General features: G+C 33.3%; 1 protein-coding gene across 1 annotated transcript in view; it reads right to left on the bottom strand.

The window, feature by feature from the left end:
- CSMD1 (CUB and Sushi multiple domains 1) overlaps positions 1–16,751 on the bottom strand; it is a 510,216-nt gene that overhangs the window by 115,094 nt on the left and 378,371 nt on the right. The window contains exons 30-33 of the mRNA XM_039322597.1: positions 9,205–9,408; positions 7,523–7,647; positions 4,443–4,539; positions 3,679–3,783 (exon numbers count right to left, since the gene is read on the bottom strand). Coding sequence (XP_039178531.1) covers positions 3,679–3,783; positions 4,443–4,539; positions 7,523–7,647; positions 9,205–9,408 — 531 coding nt within the window. The remainder of the gene's footprint in view (positions 1–3,678; positions 3,784–4,442; positions 4,540–7,522; positions 7,648–9,204; positions 9,409–16,751) is intronic.

A 16,751-nucleotide genomic window follows, 5' to 3' on the forward strand; every position in this document is an offset into this window, starting at 1 on the left:
TTTTGTATAATGTTTCTATGCATTCAGAAACAGAGTTGTCAGACATAGATGGCTGTCTAACACCCATTGCTAAATATTTACAATGGATGTAAGTGCTACTTATTGTAGCAGGATTCAGCATAAAGGACTATGTTTTAGGATTGGAAATTTAAAATTATAAATAGCTTCAATATCAAAATTACTTAAGTCTTGTTCTCACACAGTATCATCTGTCTGTATTATGCTCACAGACTACTAATAACCCATGCTCTCACACACTCATACAATGTCTCTACTTGTAGAAAAGCAAAATAGAAAATGTTTGCTAATTCCCCAAACCCCACAACCTCATTTCAGAAAATATTTTCCTGAAGATTGAATAAGAGCATGTAGACTGACATAGAACTTAGGCAAGAAAAACCAAATGCACAGGTGTTAGGCAAGAAAAACCAAATGCACAGGTATAGTATAGGTGGTACCTTGCTCAATAGTAGTAACTGTAAGAGGGACCTCGGAGTCCTAGTGGACAATCACTTAAATATGAGCCAGCAGTGTGCTGCAGCTGCCAAAAAAGCCAACACAGTGCTAGGCTGCATTAACAGAGGGATAGAATCAAGATCACGTGAAGTGTTAATACCACTTTACAATGCCTTGGTAAGGCCACACTTGGAATACTGCAATACTGTTTGTTGTTATTGTTGTTGTTATGGCTATGTCAAGGACAATTGGTAAACTGCCTCCTCCTCCCTTCATCCAGCAGAAATCTCTACTGAACTAGATTCTTGATTGATTGGAAAGATGTTTCATGTATAAAAAAGAATTCAGGATGTAGCCCAGTTGGATCTATTTGCTGCATTTTTTTTTAGCAATAGTAACAAAGCATTCACTATAAGTAAATAAATATACCAGCCGTTAATTATAAAAGTAAATTGTAAGCTCTGTATTATAGATTTCCAGGCAGGAAACCCTATACCATTTCGGGCAAATGGCTGTCCAGTCTCTTCTTAAAAACTTCCAGTGTTGGCGCATTCACAGCTTCTGGAGGCAGGTTGATCCATTGTTAATTGTTCTAACTGTCAGTAAGTTTCTCCTTAGTTCTAGGTTGCTGTTGATCATTTCATTATTGGCACATGGTGTTTATATAATTCCTGAATGTGATAATAGCTAGTTCTTGATTTCCTGCCTCAAGGTCAGGTTATCACAACAAATTTTATTTGCACCTATTCTTGAAGAACATCTAGAAGCTTCATTTGTATAAGAAGCAGTATATAAATTGTTCACCAGGATACAGGTTGCCAATTCTTTTCTATTATTATTTAAAAACACTGATTTTATTTTATCCTTGAAAGTCATTAATGATTTTAGGACTGTCTAGCTAAGGGTCACTTGTGAGGATTCTAGCAGTGTTTTAGATTTCAAAGTAGTTGTTTTCTTGCTGTTTATATTATATGCTGTTAATTATAATTTAATAGTGTTTTTAATTCATCTATATTGTATTTGGTTATTTTCATTGTTAGTGTCCTTGAATGAGGTTTTTGGAAAGATAAAACATCTATGAATAATAATGATGATGAGATACATTTGAAATGACCTAACCCTAAGTATATAAACTAACATCAACTGATGGCAAATCATGTACAGAGAACAGCATCAGCAGGTATTTCTAAAATATATCATAAATTACTATCTCTCAATCTATATGCATTAAGATTCACACACTCATTTGATGTCTTCAGTAAATTGATTTATATGAATTAGAAGCTTTGCATACAATTAGAAATGAATAGAGAAATTCAAGCACAGAATTAAAATCTCCTGTGGCTAATAGTTGGTCTGAATACTTATCATCAGCTGGAGATCTGGCCTTTCCAATTTTTTTCACATAATAACATTCTATAATAGTGATTACTCCAATTATAAGTATTTCCATTGGTGCTTATCAGTATATTTGCTTGCATACAATTGCTCATTAAGAGGAGATGGATATCAATGCTAGGGGAATGTTTAATGACTTAATTTGCATACTTCTAATAAACATCAATTCATGTAAGTTCTTTATTGCTTTTCTACAAAGGAACTTAATGCTTGCATAGTAAAATGCAGCATTGTGTAACCCAACCTATATTCAACATTAGAAATGTAAGGTTATATCTATAATGAAGCTGGTATTACGTATGAATGAGTTACTGGTATATGAAAACATTTGAAAAGAATATAAAAGCGGCAAAATGAAAATTATTCTTCAGTTATCAAATATTAGATATCAAGTTGCTGACACTGAATTGATAAATTCTAGATGAATATTGATTATTAAATTGGATATTAGGCAAAGTCTACTATGTAGATAGAAGGTGGGAGTCTGATTTTATTAATTAATTAATTTTATTTTTTATTAAGAAAATGTATATGGTTGCCCAATGCACTCACAGTGATTCTAGGCAGCTTACAGAAGTAAAATCTCAAATATAAAATCCAATAAGCCCTCACTCCCCTGGCAACAACAATCAAACAGACCATTTGATGGGCTCTGTATCACCTTGGTTCCCCACGCCAAATGACAAAATCATGTTTTCAGGGCCTTCCAAACAAGTATCAAGATGGAAGCCAATCTTATCTCCGTAGGCTTGATGTTTCACAGGGAGAGAGCCACCATATAGAATGCCTGTCTTCTTAGTCCCACTAGTTGGCCCTCCTTAATAAAGGGAACCTGTAACATATCTTGCCTTCCCACTCTGATGGGCTGGGTAAATGTAACATGGAAAAGATGATCCCTCAAATAATCTGGCTCCAAGCCATGTTGGGCATGAAAGGGGACAATCAGAATTGGACCCAGAAGCAAATCAACAACAAATGCAGCTCCAGCAAGTGAGGTGACATGTGTTCAAATCTGGACTTGTACAAACATGTGGGCAGCTGCATTTCAAAAGATTTTCAAAAGCTTTAATTCATTTTTAATAGGATTTGTATGTACTTATCATTGCCTAAATCTTATTATATAAGCACTTCAAATACATAGCACAATACTTTAAAGAAAAGAGTAGGCATTTTTAATATGATAATTGTATGTAAGGTTATTAATCTAAATAATATTTTGAATGTTGTACATAAAGAACTTTCTGAAAAAAGACTGGGTTTAGTTGGGTTATGATATCTCTTTGGATATTATATTATCTTTGTGTGAATAAGTTTACAAAGACTTAATGTAGAAATGATAAATAAGTTAAGTCAGTTTCTCCTATTTCCATACTCTTTTTCTCTCTTCACACACTCACCCACCCATCCATCTGCAAGCATACGCACATGATGTATATATCAATTATCTGTCAACAACTCAACAGACACATGGAAGTGTATTTTAAATCTGTTTTCTACAATATATGTCAATAGAACCAATACTATTTCATAAATAGATATAAACCTGAGAAATATGATGGTGGTAAATAAAACACACAATGAAATAGATTTTCCAGGAAGCTGTGAGCATTGTCAAGTCCCCTCTCCTCCTGGTTTTGTCCAATCTCAAAAATATTCATTTGGTTTGTTATCAATGTGGTGCCTATTTATGGATGTCTCCAGAAATAAAGAGATTAAGAGACACTATTGTTCACAGTTTTCATGCAGCACAAATAGATAATGTACACTACATAACAGGAGAAATTTAAATTATTTTAGCAAACAAAATAATGTTAAACATCTTACTTTTATATTCCAGGTGAAAACCAGCTGCCGCTACACTAATATCAGAATGAAAATGTAAATAAAGTTGATTGGAAGTGCTGTTCAACAGTGCTGGTACTGTGGTACCTACCAAAAACATAAGTCAAATATATATCTATATTAATTAAAAAGTAAGTAAAGTATCTTCTTATGGTGAATCAAAGAATTACATGATGCTATAATAATTATTAACCTCCTGAGAATGTGTTTTAGTTTTACTAATTATATTTTACAACATATTAAATTCAATATAAATTTAAATTGAATACACATCTCCCACATCCTTTTTTAAATATAATCTCACTTAGATTCGTATTAAAATTTCAAATGCAATTTTGAGGAACATATTTTATCTCAGCATATAGAGCTACATAAACTCATAGAAATATAATCCATTCCATGTTTTCTGAGTAGCACTTTGGAATTTATTAGAATTATTATTCACTTAAGTACTCTTGTACAGCACAATAAAGATAAAACTGAGCTGCAAGTTGTGTATAGAATTAATCTGTTGCTCTACTGTCTCACTACATGTCAATTTCTGTATGGACATATTCCATCCATAATTACAACAGCTAGACTTTGATAACATGAATTAAACAAGATAAATCACAGCTGTTGCTCTATATTCAAAGGCACTCAATAAAAGAATATAATACATATTGTGTACAGAGAAGAAATAGAGAAACTTGAGTAGCTTGCATGTATGTTCTGGCCATTAAAAGGCAATATAGATTCCTACATACCTGAAAAGCTTCCAAGCCTTGGTGCAGTCATATCACCACCATCATAAATTTCAAGAGAGTCCCAATTATGTTCAGTGGCAAAGTTTATTACCTGTATCTGTAAAAACCATACCACTGAGTGTTCATTAAACATGATAATTACTAAGTTTTCAGAAAAGTACATCATAATAAGCTTGTTAACAAACACAGCAATGTAAATTACATGACCAGGGCATTTCCCCACTTGCATTTAACCACAGTAAAAATATGTCCTGGCAACATCTTGTTTTTTTTCATATCTCTGATATTGCCTTCAGTTTGTTTCCATCCCATGAATAAAAAAAGTGTTAATTATTAGCTATAAACAAATGTTTTTGTTTCTTAAGTCATAAACTTCCAATGACAATTGTTATTAGATTTAGATTTTTATCATCCACTACAGTAGAGGGAAAGTTGGATGGGATCAAAGGACACTTATTCTTGCAGTTGATGCAGAAATGTCCCTTTCTCTGTGGTTCATGGTCAGTCTTGCCTGCATTACTACAGGGGGATGCTAAACATTAAAAAAAAAAAACTTGAAATACTTGAGATGAGGATGGCCTCATCACTTCTAACTTCTGAAGGTCCCTCAACACCCAGTTATGCCAGCAGAGTAATATAGTGAGGAGGCTCTATTATTATTAACATCCCTTCATCTATTATTCTTGTTTTAGTTGTTTTCCTAGTTTTTTTAAAATGTTTTTAATACTTGCTAACAATAATGATTTTAGATATGCATTGTATTTTTTTGTTGTTCATTCTTCAGAGTTATTTGGTTATAGGATGGGTGGCTATATGGGTGGCTAGATAAATAAAGTAAATATCATAAGAGGAAATGGTATAAAAATGAATTAGCCTGAATTAGCAATGAAAAGATGAAATTACATTACTACCACTGCTCTTTTACAGAGTCTGGAAGAATTTGGAAGTCCACATTTATTGTCTGCATAAATGAAACTAAGACAGGAGAGGGAAATCTTGAATAGTACTTTTAATTGCTTTATGCTGCTTATAGCAAAACCAAAAGAGCACCAGAAACAATTAATGAAGGAATTTATTCAGAATAGGAACCAAAAATAGGGGTAGTAAATTTAATTTTAGTATAATTTTTGCTGACTTAAGGATAAATGTATAACAGTTTAACTCAGCAATGAGGAAAGTGCCCACAGAACAATGTTATACATCTTTATAATTGTAGACCAAAAGTATAAATCATATGCTAGACCAAAATAATATTGAAATGCTAGTAAAACAAGAAGAATTATACAGTTCTGCTTAAATAGCCTAATTTGAAGCACACGTAACATGAGGTAAATTTTACAGCTACTAAGAAATAATTTGGAACAATAATGATAGGGAACTACACAATTAGACCGAAACACTATTTGTGAAGATATAAAAAAAATCCAGGAACTATATTTTTAAGGTCAATTTACTTAGTTACTCTCATTTATCTTTCTTCTCCTGCTCCTCTGTCATCAGGGAGAGGAAGCAATCAATGGAATACCCTCTCTCCCCCCATTGTAGCCAACATAATATTCACTTGCTTCCTAACAAAATAAGTGCACAATGCATACTTATACACCAAAATTCACCCATAAACTATGTTGCCTATTCCACTGAATGCTATTTCCATCACTGAATAATCACTATTTTGAAATTATCCATTGATTTTTAAACAAACATTTCATTTATCACAAAGACTGAAAGATGATTATACCCATTAAATATTATCAGGGTTGTGTTTTTTAATTTTTTATATGAATACAGGAATATTTGCGGACATTAGAAAATTACTAAGACATTTCTAGTTTAAGAAAATATGTAAAAATGTTTCAAATGTTAAAAGAGAACAATCCTAATTAAATTTTTGATTTAAAAGGCCTCAATGTAATTTGGTTTAAAGGTTTTTTAAAATGTAATGTTTACATATTGAACAAGAAGTTGGTAAGGTATGGAAGTACATGCGACAAAACCTAGTGAACATTGGAAACTATTAGTTATAAGTTCCAGTGAAGCTTATTAGCATAGTTCAGGAAAGCTTCTAAACTCAAATCTTGACTTTAAATATCTTGAACTGATTGAAGAGGTTTTTTTAGATAGAAATTCCTTTTATAATCTCTGCAAATTTTCTCTGTAGCCAATTTGACTTGTAATTCTGTTGTATGAAAATGAACATTCATCAAAATTAAGCTCTGTACAAGTTGTTATTTAAAAGACATAGTTTTTTTAATGAGCTTTCCTGAATACAAAGACTTTAATTAATTTATATTATCATTGTGTGAAATAAAAGTATTTTTTCATTTTTTTAATATGAAAATATTTTTTTATTATTTCATTCTTGTATAATGATAATACACACTACATATATCTCACAGGTACATCCATATGATAGTGACATGGTTTGCCTTTTCAATCCAGAAGGGCTTATGAAAAAAAGTGGTTCATTGTCCTGAATAGTATGTTTTTTTTATTAAAGTACTTAAAATGTTTCTTTAATTTATTAATAGTATCTCAAGAATGATATGAAGGCCTTGTTGAAACAAATCTGATAAAGAAGTCACACTGATTTCATAAAAACAGCTAAGCACAATATCTTCAGTGTCAATCTGTTTCCTTCTGATAACATATGTACATAAATATATAATAAATATATCATAGCCTCATCAGTTGAAAGAACTGCATTAAGATGTAGCAATCATTAAAGCTTTATCTGGTAGCATATGGTATACCAGTGAAGTAAAGTATGATCAACATATGTATAAAACTGATTTCCAAACAAGTTCCTTTAATTAAAGTCAATTTCCACTAAATTGCATTGAAGTAAGTGTGGTGAACAGAAGTAATTTTGGCTTTTCTACTTTACATGCAGAAGAGGTGGGGGTGGGGGGCTGAGGGATTCTGAATTTGTGAATGAAATTATACAAAAATGCAAAATAAGGGTTGTTTTTCTTTTTGTTTACATTTAGCTAGGGATTTAGAGCAGGAATAATAAATTAGTAATATATTTTCTTTAATTCTGAAATACTTTATATTCCACTGTTGGCAAAATATGGACTTGCCTGAATACCTGATCCCTCAGTCACTATGATTTTCCACACACAATTCAAGCTGTTACCATAAGGTTCAGGATAACCTGGGGACAGTATAGTACCTCTGCGTTCAGTGAAATTCCGGTTGCATGGCACTGAAAGAAAATTGAATTTGAAGTAACAATAAAGCTTAAACTTTGCTAACAAAGAAGTAATATTAAAACCAGGAATTAAATCTCTTTTTTTTACTTGCTGTAAAAATTGTTTTTCCTATTTCCAGAATTACATGTAGACAAAAACAGTTATATTTTCTTTGATAATGTCCATAAATGTTAAATCCCAATAATGTCATCTTAAATTCAAGCAGTTTTTACTATTTCGATCTTCAGCTCATTTCAGATCAAGTTTTCTAAAATATAGAATATTCCTATAGAATATAGGAAAAAGATAAAGAATTTGAGGTCTAAAAGCCTGTTATTATACTCTGTTTTCCTTTATCATTAATCTTTATATCAATTATATTTCTTTTTGCTAATGATCTTAGCTATACAAAAGTTTCAACGAAAGGAAATCTTTTTGACATAACTTAATTTAGAAATACAGGTAGTTCTTGACATTTGATAGTCACTTAGTAACTGTTCAGAATTATGATGGACTCAAAAAAAGATATTTAAGAACTGGATTCGAAGTTCCAATGGCTGTTCCCCCCTGCCCCCCACAGTCACATGATCACATTTTGGATGCTTGACAACTGGCCTGCATTTATGGTGATTTGCATTTCTTGGCAGTCACATGACAGTGATTTGCAATCTATTTTACTGGAAACTAATGTTTACTTGTGTTTTTTGGCAAAATATGCCCACTGACCATGCATTCATTTAATGACAATGGTAATTCACTTTAATAACCAATGCAAAAAAGTTGTAAAATCAAGTTGGTCATGTGATGACTCACTTAAAGATAGGCATGATTTAGGACCATCATTGCAGATTCAGTTATAGTCATAAGTCAAGAACTACCTGTAGTTGTATCCATGTTAGAAAATAAAATGTCCTCCTGTATTATAAAAATACACTGCAATTTTTATCTGTTTGATATTATTATAATTCAAATAATTAAGATTTTATTTTTTCCCTTATGGGCATACCATCCCTATCAGTGCAAAGAACTGCAAAATACAAATCTCTGGAGAGAAAGAAAAACTGAATCCAAAATGGAAATACAGTTCTTATGGAAAGTGTCACACATAAAACACAACAAGCAGTTTGCTACGCAAGGCTATTCTGATTCAGGATATAATAAAACGCAACCAGAATCAGTTGTAAAGTTAAAATACTGTTTTTTTCAGTTGTATTAGTTATTTAATATTACAAAGCAAGTTTCAGTCCAATTATAGTATACTTCCACTTGCCAGAGATTCATCTTAAACTTAAGATTTTAGAGGCAGTCATAATAATAAGAACTGAGCAAAATATGCATCCACTATGTAAATGTAATAAGTTATTATGTCAAAATCTATTCTGTCTGTCAACCAGCTAGTACTCAATTACAACTGAGTTGACATATTACTCTTTTAAACTGGATGTAGCTTACATTAATCAAGGGTGAGGGATTTATTTGTTTAATACTATTTAATAAAACTAATAATGTTCTTAATTTACGTTCATAGATTCTGACTAGGAAATGGATGACCTAAAAATAATAAGCCTTACCCACACAGCTTGGCACTGTGTCGTTCCACTGTGCTAAAGCATTGGGCACAGAACGGCAGCGGATAGCTTTGGAGCCTTGGAGAAGATAGCCTGGACTACATTCAAAGCGAACTACAGAACCAGCTGAAAATTCAGAGCCAATCCTCCTGCCATATCTTGGCTCTGGGACGGAGCTGCATTGCGTATCACTTGTTCGTGGAACCGCTGCATGAAAAAAAGTATTATTGGAGAAGTACCACCACTTCAATGAATGTATTTATTTTTAGGTAAATTTGCTCAATTCATACATGTTTTATTATTTATTAATTTATTAAATTTATATGCCGCCTGTCTAACGAGACTCTGAATAGCACACAATATCATAAATAACAATACAGACAATTAGAAAGTTAAAAATAGAATGGAATAGAATGGAAGAGGAGAGGAGAGGAGAGGAGAGGAGCTGGAAGGGACTTTGAAGGTCTTCTAGTCCAACCCCTTGCTAAAGCAGAAGACCCTATACCATTTCAGACAAGTAACTGTACAGTCTCTTCTTAAAAACCTCCAATGATGGAGCACCCACGATTCTGGGGGCAAGCTGTTCCACTGGTTAATTTTCCTCACTATTAGGAAGTTTCTCCTTAATTCCAGGTTGCTTCTCTCTTTGATCAGTTTCCAACCATTGTTTCTTCTCCTGCCCTCTGGGGCTTTGGAGAATAATTTGACCCCCTCAACACGATTCCCTCTTCTTTGTGGCAGCCCCTCAGATACTGGAATACTGCTAGTATGTCACCCCTATTTCTTCTTTTCTTTAAACTAGCCAAACCCAATTCTTGCAGCTGTTCTTCATATATTTTATTCTCCAGGCCTTTGATCATCTTAGTTGCTCTTCTCTGAATTTTTTACAAAGTCTCAACATCATTTTTATAGTATGTTGACCAAAATTGGTTGTAGTATTCCAGGTGTGGTTTTACTAGGGTTTTATAAAGCGGTACTAATACTTCGTATGAACTTGATTCTATGCCTCTGTTTATACAACCCAGGATTGTATTAGCTTTTTTGACTGCTGCTGCACACTGCTTGCTCATAGTCAAGTGATCTTCCACTAGGACTCCAAGGTCCCTGTCACAGTTACTGTTTTTGAGCAAGGTCTCGCCTAATCTGTACTTATACCTTTAATTTTTTTCCTGCCGAAATGTAAAACTTTGCTTTTCTCCACATTAAAGTTCATTTTGTTGGATAAGGCCCATTGTTCAAGTTTGTCAAGATCTTTTTGGATCCTGACCTTATCTTCTGGAATGTTGGCTATTCCTGCCATTTTAGTGTCATCTGCAAATTTGATGAGTTCCCCTTCTAATTCCTCATCTAAGTCATTTATGAAGATATTGAAGAGTACTGGGACTAAGAGGGAGCCTTGTGATACCCCACTGCTTATTTCTCTCCATGTGGATGTAGTACCATTGAGGACTACTCATTGAGTACAGTTTGTCAGCCAGCCACAAATCCATCTGGTGGTGATATTATCCATTCTGCCTCTTTCTAGCTTACCAAGAAGTAGGTTGTGGTATACTTTGTCAAATGCTTTATTGAAATCTAAGTATACTATGTCAACGGCATTTTGCTGGTCTACTAATTTAGTCACTTTATCAAAGAATGAAATAAGATTGGTTTGGCATGATCTGTTTTTGACAAACCCATGCTGGCTACTGGTTATAACTTTGTTTGCTTCTAGTTGTTCACAGATCTGTTTTTTGATTATCTTTTCCAGCATCTTCCCAGGTATTGATGTTAGACTGACTGGGATGTAGTTTCCTGGGTCTGTTTTTTTTTCCCCTTTCTTGAAGATGGGAACCACATCAGTCCTTTTCTAATCTTCAGGTACTTCCCGGTGCTCCAGGATTTTTGAAAGATATGATGCAATGATTCTGAGATAACATCTGCCAGTTCCTTCAGAACTCTGGGATGTAACGTGTCGGGTTACAGTGATTTATATTCATTAAGGTCAGATAGGTGATCTCTTACCATTTTGTTGCTTATTTTAATTTTTGTTTCTAGTTTGTCTTTTGCAGTAGTTTTATTGGTATGTTGGGCTATAATTTCTTTCTGTATGAAGACTGATGCAAAGAATTAATTAAGTAGCTCTGCTTTCTCCCTACTGTCTGTTATTTCCTTGCCATCTTCTCTCCTTAGTGGACCTACAGTTTCCTTGACATTTTCTTGTTATTAATATGTTGAAAGAATTTTTTTTATTATCCTCAATTTCTGTTGCAAGTCTTTGTTCATTCTGAGCCTTTACTTTCCTGACTTCATCTTTGCATGTTCTGACTGTTTGCTTATAATTAGCCTTAGTTATGTGTCCCTCTTTCCAGTTTTTGTACTTGTTCTTTTTGTCATTCAGTTTGTCAGAGAGATCTTTGTGTAGCCATGCTGGTTTCTTCTTGAATTTCTTGTTTTTCTTTTTCAGTGGTATTGGGCTAGACTGGGCTTTTATGATCACATTTTTCAGAGTTTCCCATGCTTCTTGAGTTGTTTTCCCCTTTAGGATTTTCATCCATGGAATATTTCCTAGGTTCTCTCTGAGTTTGTTAAAATCAGCTCTTTTGAAGTTTAAGACACTAGTTGGATTATTTTCTATTGCCTGTGTTTGCATTATATTGAATTCCAGTATGACATGGTCACTTTCCCCCAAGGTTCCGGCAAGTTCAACTTCCTCTATCACTTCTTCTCTATTAGTAAAAATGAGGTCCAGTATAGCTTTACTTCTAGTTCCCTCCTCTACCGTTTGGATGACCAAGTTGTCGGCTAGGTAGGTTAGGAATCTGTTTGATCTCCCACTCGCTGCAGAGTTGGTTTCCCAGTTGATATCTGGATAGTTGAAATTTCCCATTACTACTGTGGTATGCTTCCTACACACATTTGTTAACTGGTTGGCAAAGATTTCATCTATTTTTTCTGATTAGTTGAGTGGCCTGTAAGACACACCTATGGCAATGTCACTTTTCCCCCCCTTTTATATTAACCCATATATATTCTGGAGGGATTTCATCTTTGATCATGTACATTTCTGTAGATATGTAGTGTTCTCTTACATATAGTGCAATTCCCCCTCCTCTTTTTGTAGATCTATTTGTTTTGAACAATTTGTATCCCTCCATCAGTACATTCCAGTCATGGGTTTAAAGCATTGAATATTAAACATTAAAACTTTTTCTAATATTTCCAATAAACTTTTCTGTATACGTTAAATATACCAATCACAGCAAAAAGTAAACGTTAAATATACCAATCACAGCAAAAAGTAAAGTAAGTACTTATTTCCCAATTAAGGATATCCACTGCGGTAATTATGTTTAAGAGAAATAGAAATTTAATATTAGTATAGATAGGGTTGTATACCATAGAATAGATAATAAATTACTGACTGTTAAAATATGGGATGGTAAGGGCTTGAAATCAGAGTTGTGCTTGATACAGCCCAAACTTCAGAATGCTCCATTTTTTAATCATTTCCTCTCCTGTGCTTTGGTGGTAGCTTTGCAGCATAAGCCTAAAATAGAGTGCTACTACTACTGTGCACCTCTGAGGTTAAAGAGGTAGAAACAAATTGTTACTGAGCCTACAAGGCAGTAAGAAAAAGTTTGTGATTTATTGCTCATCTAACTTCAGTACTTTGGTTTTGCCCAATCAAGAAAATGTCATGGGAAATCTTTGCAGCTTTTGCTGTTCTGGGCATGAAATTTGGCCATCTGTCTGCTGAGATAAATTACAGGTATTCTCGACTTACGATCACAATGTCTGCTGCTAAGCAAGACATTTCTTAAGTGAATTTTGCCTCATTTTGACTTTGCTTGCCAGAAAGTCACATAAGGGGATCACATGACCCTGGGACAATACAACTATCATAAATATGAGTCAGTTGCCAAGCATCTGGATTTTGATCATATGACCATGGGGATGCTGCAATGGTCGTACGTGTGAAAAACAGTAACGTCACTTTTTCAGTGCTGTTGTAACTTTGAATGGTCACTAAATGAACTGTTGTAAGTTGAAGACTATCTGTACTTGCATAAGGAGACAAGACAGCAACAGAACTGGCATATGAATCCATATGAGACTGAGCTGTACATTGCTATATGGCTGACAGTAACATTGACCAAGTTCAGGCACCATAAAAGGCCTCCAAGCCAAGTTCCCATTAAAGTCTCTTTTAGCAAGTGATATGATCAGAAGTTGCTCTCTCTCAACCCAATCACTTAGGGAGCTAAATACCCATACAATCCATGTGCAAAAGGACAGAAGAGTCATCAAACAAGCTAATTAGCAAGTATAACAAGTTTTAAAATACTTCAAAGTTTTCTACCTCTTCTCTCCAATGCTTCCACTTAGCATTTAATTATTTTTAATCTTTTACTATATACTCAAATCCAATTATTTTGTAGTTAAAAACCACCACGTTTTCCCCAAGTTACGAAAGGAGAATTAAAGAGCCCATTGATCTCCTGATGTCTAAATTCTCTCAGATCCTGGAACTGGCCCTGACTTGTGCTAACTGCATTCTCTATTATAAAATGACATATGAGTGTCATGATGGCTTCTACTAGAGGTAATGGAAAAATGAAAATGAACTGCATTTCAACTATCAGCTATGTATTTCTTCTTCTAACACTAAATTATGCAGAAATATTCATTCTACAATTCAGATGTTACCCTATAGCAGCCACATTACAGCATATTACATAGTTACAAACAAGCCACAGTTGCACTAAGCCCTTATTGTTCTGAATATCTAATTCAGACAGAGACAAGATATTAAAAATCATCCTCTCAAGCAACTGTTATTTAATTTTATATAATTTGAGAGGGTAGCCCATGCAATAATTAATGACATTAACAGTACCTCAGTCAATCTTTCTATATCATACTGCTTTTTTAGAAAAAACAAAAATGTCCATGGAACAGTACAGTACCTCTTAGAATTTTGACAGTTATTCAGAAAATGCTATTGGTCTGAAAGTGAAATATATAACTATGTTGTAATGTCTAGTAATACAGAGAGAGTGAATAAAACACAAGTTCCCTTTGAAATAATGATCAGTTGGAGAAATTGCTATGGAATTAGTTACTGAGGTTGCTCAGGTTCCATGTTATTCCAGATTGTAGATCAGTTTGTTGAAAATTCAACAGCAGAGACTAAAGAAGCATTCAGTACATGAACTGCATCCTTCTTTTAAATTCAGTCTATCATCAATTAAAAAGAACAGAACTGTGAAAAAGTAAGAAACGGCCGGATGAAATCAAGAATTACTAATAAATCTGTACACAGAAATAGAAGAATGCATCCTCCACTCTCCCTTCCAAATATTCCCCCTATAACTTATATTGGGCAGTATCCCACAATCCCCTTCACTTTCATTTCTTATAGTCCTGTTATTATCTGATCATATGCAATGATTAATGCTTAAATGATGACCATTGAAAAAGCTAGTTGCCAATGGAAACCAAATCCAACCACCAAGTTCTTCAAGAACTAAGGGAAAGCCATATTGCAACATTCAGTCAAATTTTAGTGAATGTAGCCCTTAGGAAGAAAGACGTTATAGAGGAATTAAAGAGGAATTAAACTTGAGGATGGTTGATTGCTTTTCATCAGAGCAATGTAAAAAGCATTTTTGTATGGATTTATACATTAATGTCTTGCACAGTTCTGTTTCTGAAGCAAGTAAGCAAGTCAAGTATAATTATGGAAATGAATGCAGATTATTCCCTTTAAAACACAATTGTACTGAAAATGTGAGGACGTTTAACTTTAGCATCACAAAATGTCAATAATGTGGGGTTTTGCAGAGGTGAGCTCAACATTTGTGACACAGCTATTGCTAATCATAATTTTCTGTGCAATGTGATATATAGAAAAATGCAGCTTTGAGAAAAAGGAAGATAGCTTTTATGACAGAAAATGAAACACATAATAGAGAAAATGGCATTAAAAACCTCCATTATATCACAATCTAAGGAAAGAAATTGAATCTTGTAACAATTCTGCTCAGAATATGCAATCATGTTAGCTTTTTCTCTTCCTAACTCTCAATCTAATTCTAAACTCTGGTATAGGCAAGCTAGTCTTAAATGGCATTGGATATCACATGCATTTTTATAGTAATTATTCTTCATTTTTCAAAGCTATGTAACAAAATAGATGTCAGTGTAATGGAAAAGTGAACATAGACTTGAGTCAGACTGGAATACTAGATGATAAATACAAGGACTGAATTTGTAGGCCAGAGTAAAAGTGTTCATTCATAAATGTGGATGTGTCTCTTACAGGTATTTGGAAGTAGTCAGCCCTGGAAAATTTCACAGTAAGATTGAAAATTTCTAAATAGTGGTTGCTTGGTTTCTTATGTATTATGATAGAAGAACTAAGAGCAAATTTCATTCCATGATATTAACCTTTTTAAGTTAAAGAACTCTTAAATGCACATCAATCAGTCACTTTGCTGCATTGTACTGTTTGTTGGACACTGAGGAAAAAACTAAATAACCAGAAAAAAAGTACTAAAATAATCTGCAAATATGATTGTTCTTAATAAAAATACTTTAGACACAAATATGCTAAATGCATTTTTGAAATAAAATATTTAGGATAGCAAGTAATGCACCAATGCATTAATGAATAAGTAGCTATGATAGATAAAAAGAACTAAATTTATGCTCCTTTGCCCTACATATCTGTTATACGAGCAGAATCCCACTCACCTGTAGTCACAATATTATATTGTATTCCAAATGAATACAACTTATTTCCAAGAAAATTACTATGGATTTTAGCCTTAGGCTGCAATCCAAACATATGTATTAAGTTAAAATGTTCACCGAAGAGACTTTTGTAAAGAGATATCCATACAGTTTTGTATTGCTAATAACCTCAGCCTGTCCTAGGCTGAATATATTCAAATTAGATCTTCCATCCAGAAACAAAATTAATGCCTATTTAAATAGAATTTTCATTAACTTCACTGATATTTTTCTAAAGTAACAGTATTCTAACTCTTCTTACAGAAAGTATTGCAAAATAGAGTCATGTTCTGCTTACCCATGATACTTCAGAAATAACAAGAACATAAATATTACTTCTTTTTATTTATTTATTTATTAACATTTTCCTTTATACAGTACGTATTCAGCAGACTATGTCATTTTTATATACTATGGATCTACATTCTATACAATATATACACTATGTACATTCAATCTAATCCACAATAACCTAATTTGCACAATAACCTTATGTATATTTCCAATTTTTGTTTCTATTGTCTATCCAAATATACCAATTTTCCCAAACCGCATAAAATTCTGAATCATCTTTTTCTTTTAAATATTAAATATTACTTCTATAAGTATTTCTAATTTGGGGCATAATTCCAGAGCTCATAGGAAATATAACTCTATTTTGCATAGCTCAAGAGGTCAGAAAGCCACTTTTTCTTTGTTCTGTATGTTGAAAAAAACCAAGGAGTTGGAGAAATCAGCCATCCCAATGTCCAAAAGATAGAAATGGACACTCA

Source organism: Crotalus tigris, unplaced genomic scaffold (assembly GCF_016545835.1).
Source record: "Crotalus tigris isolate CLP2741 ecotype Arizona unplaced genomic scaffold, ASM1654583v1 scf7180000024117.2648584, whole genome shotgun sequence".
Taxonomy (NCBI): domain Eukaryota; kingdom Metazoa; phylum Chordata; class Lepidosauria; order Squamata; family Viperidae; genus Crotalus; species Crotalus tigris.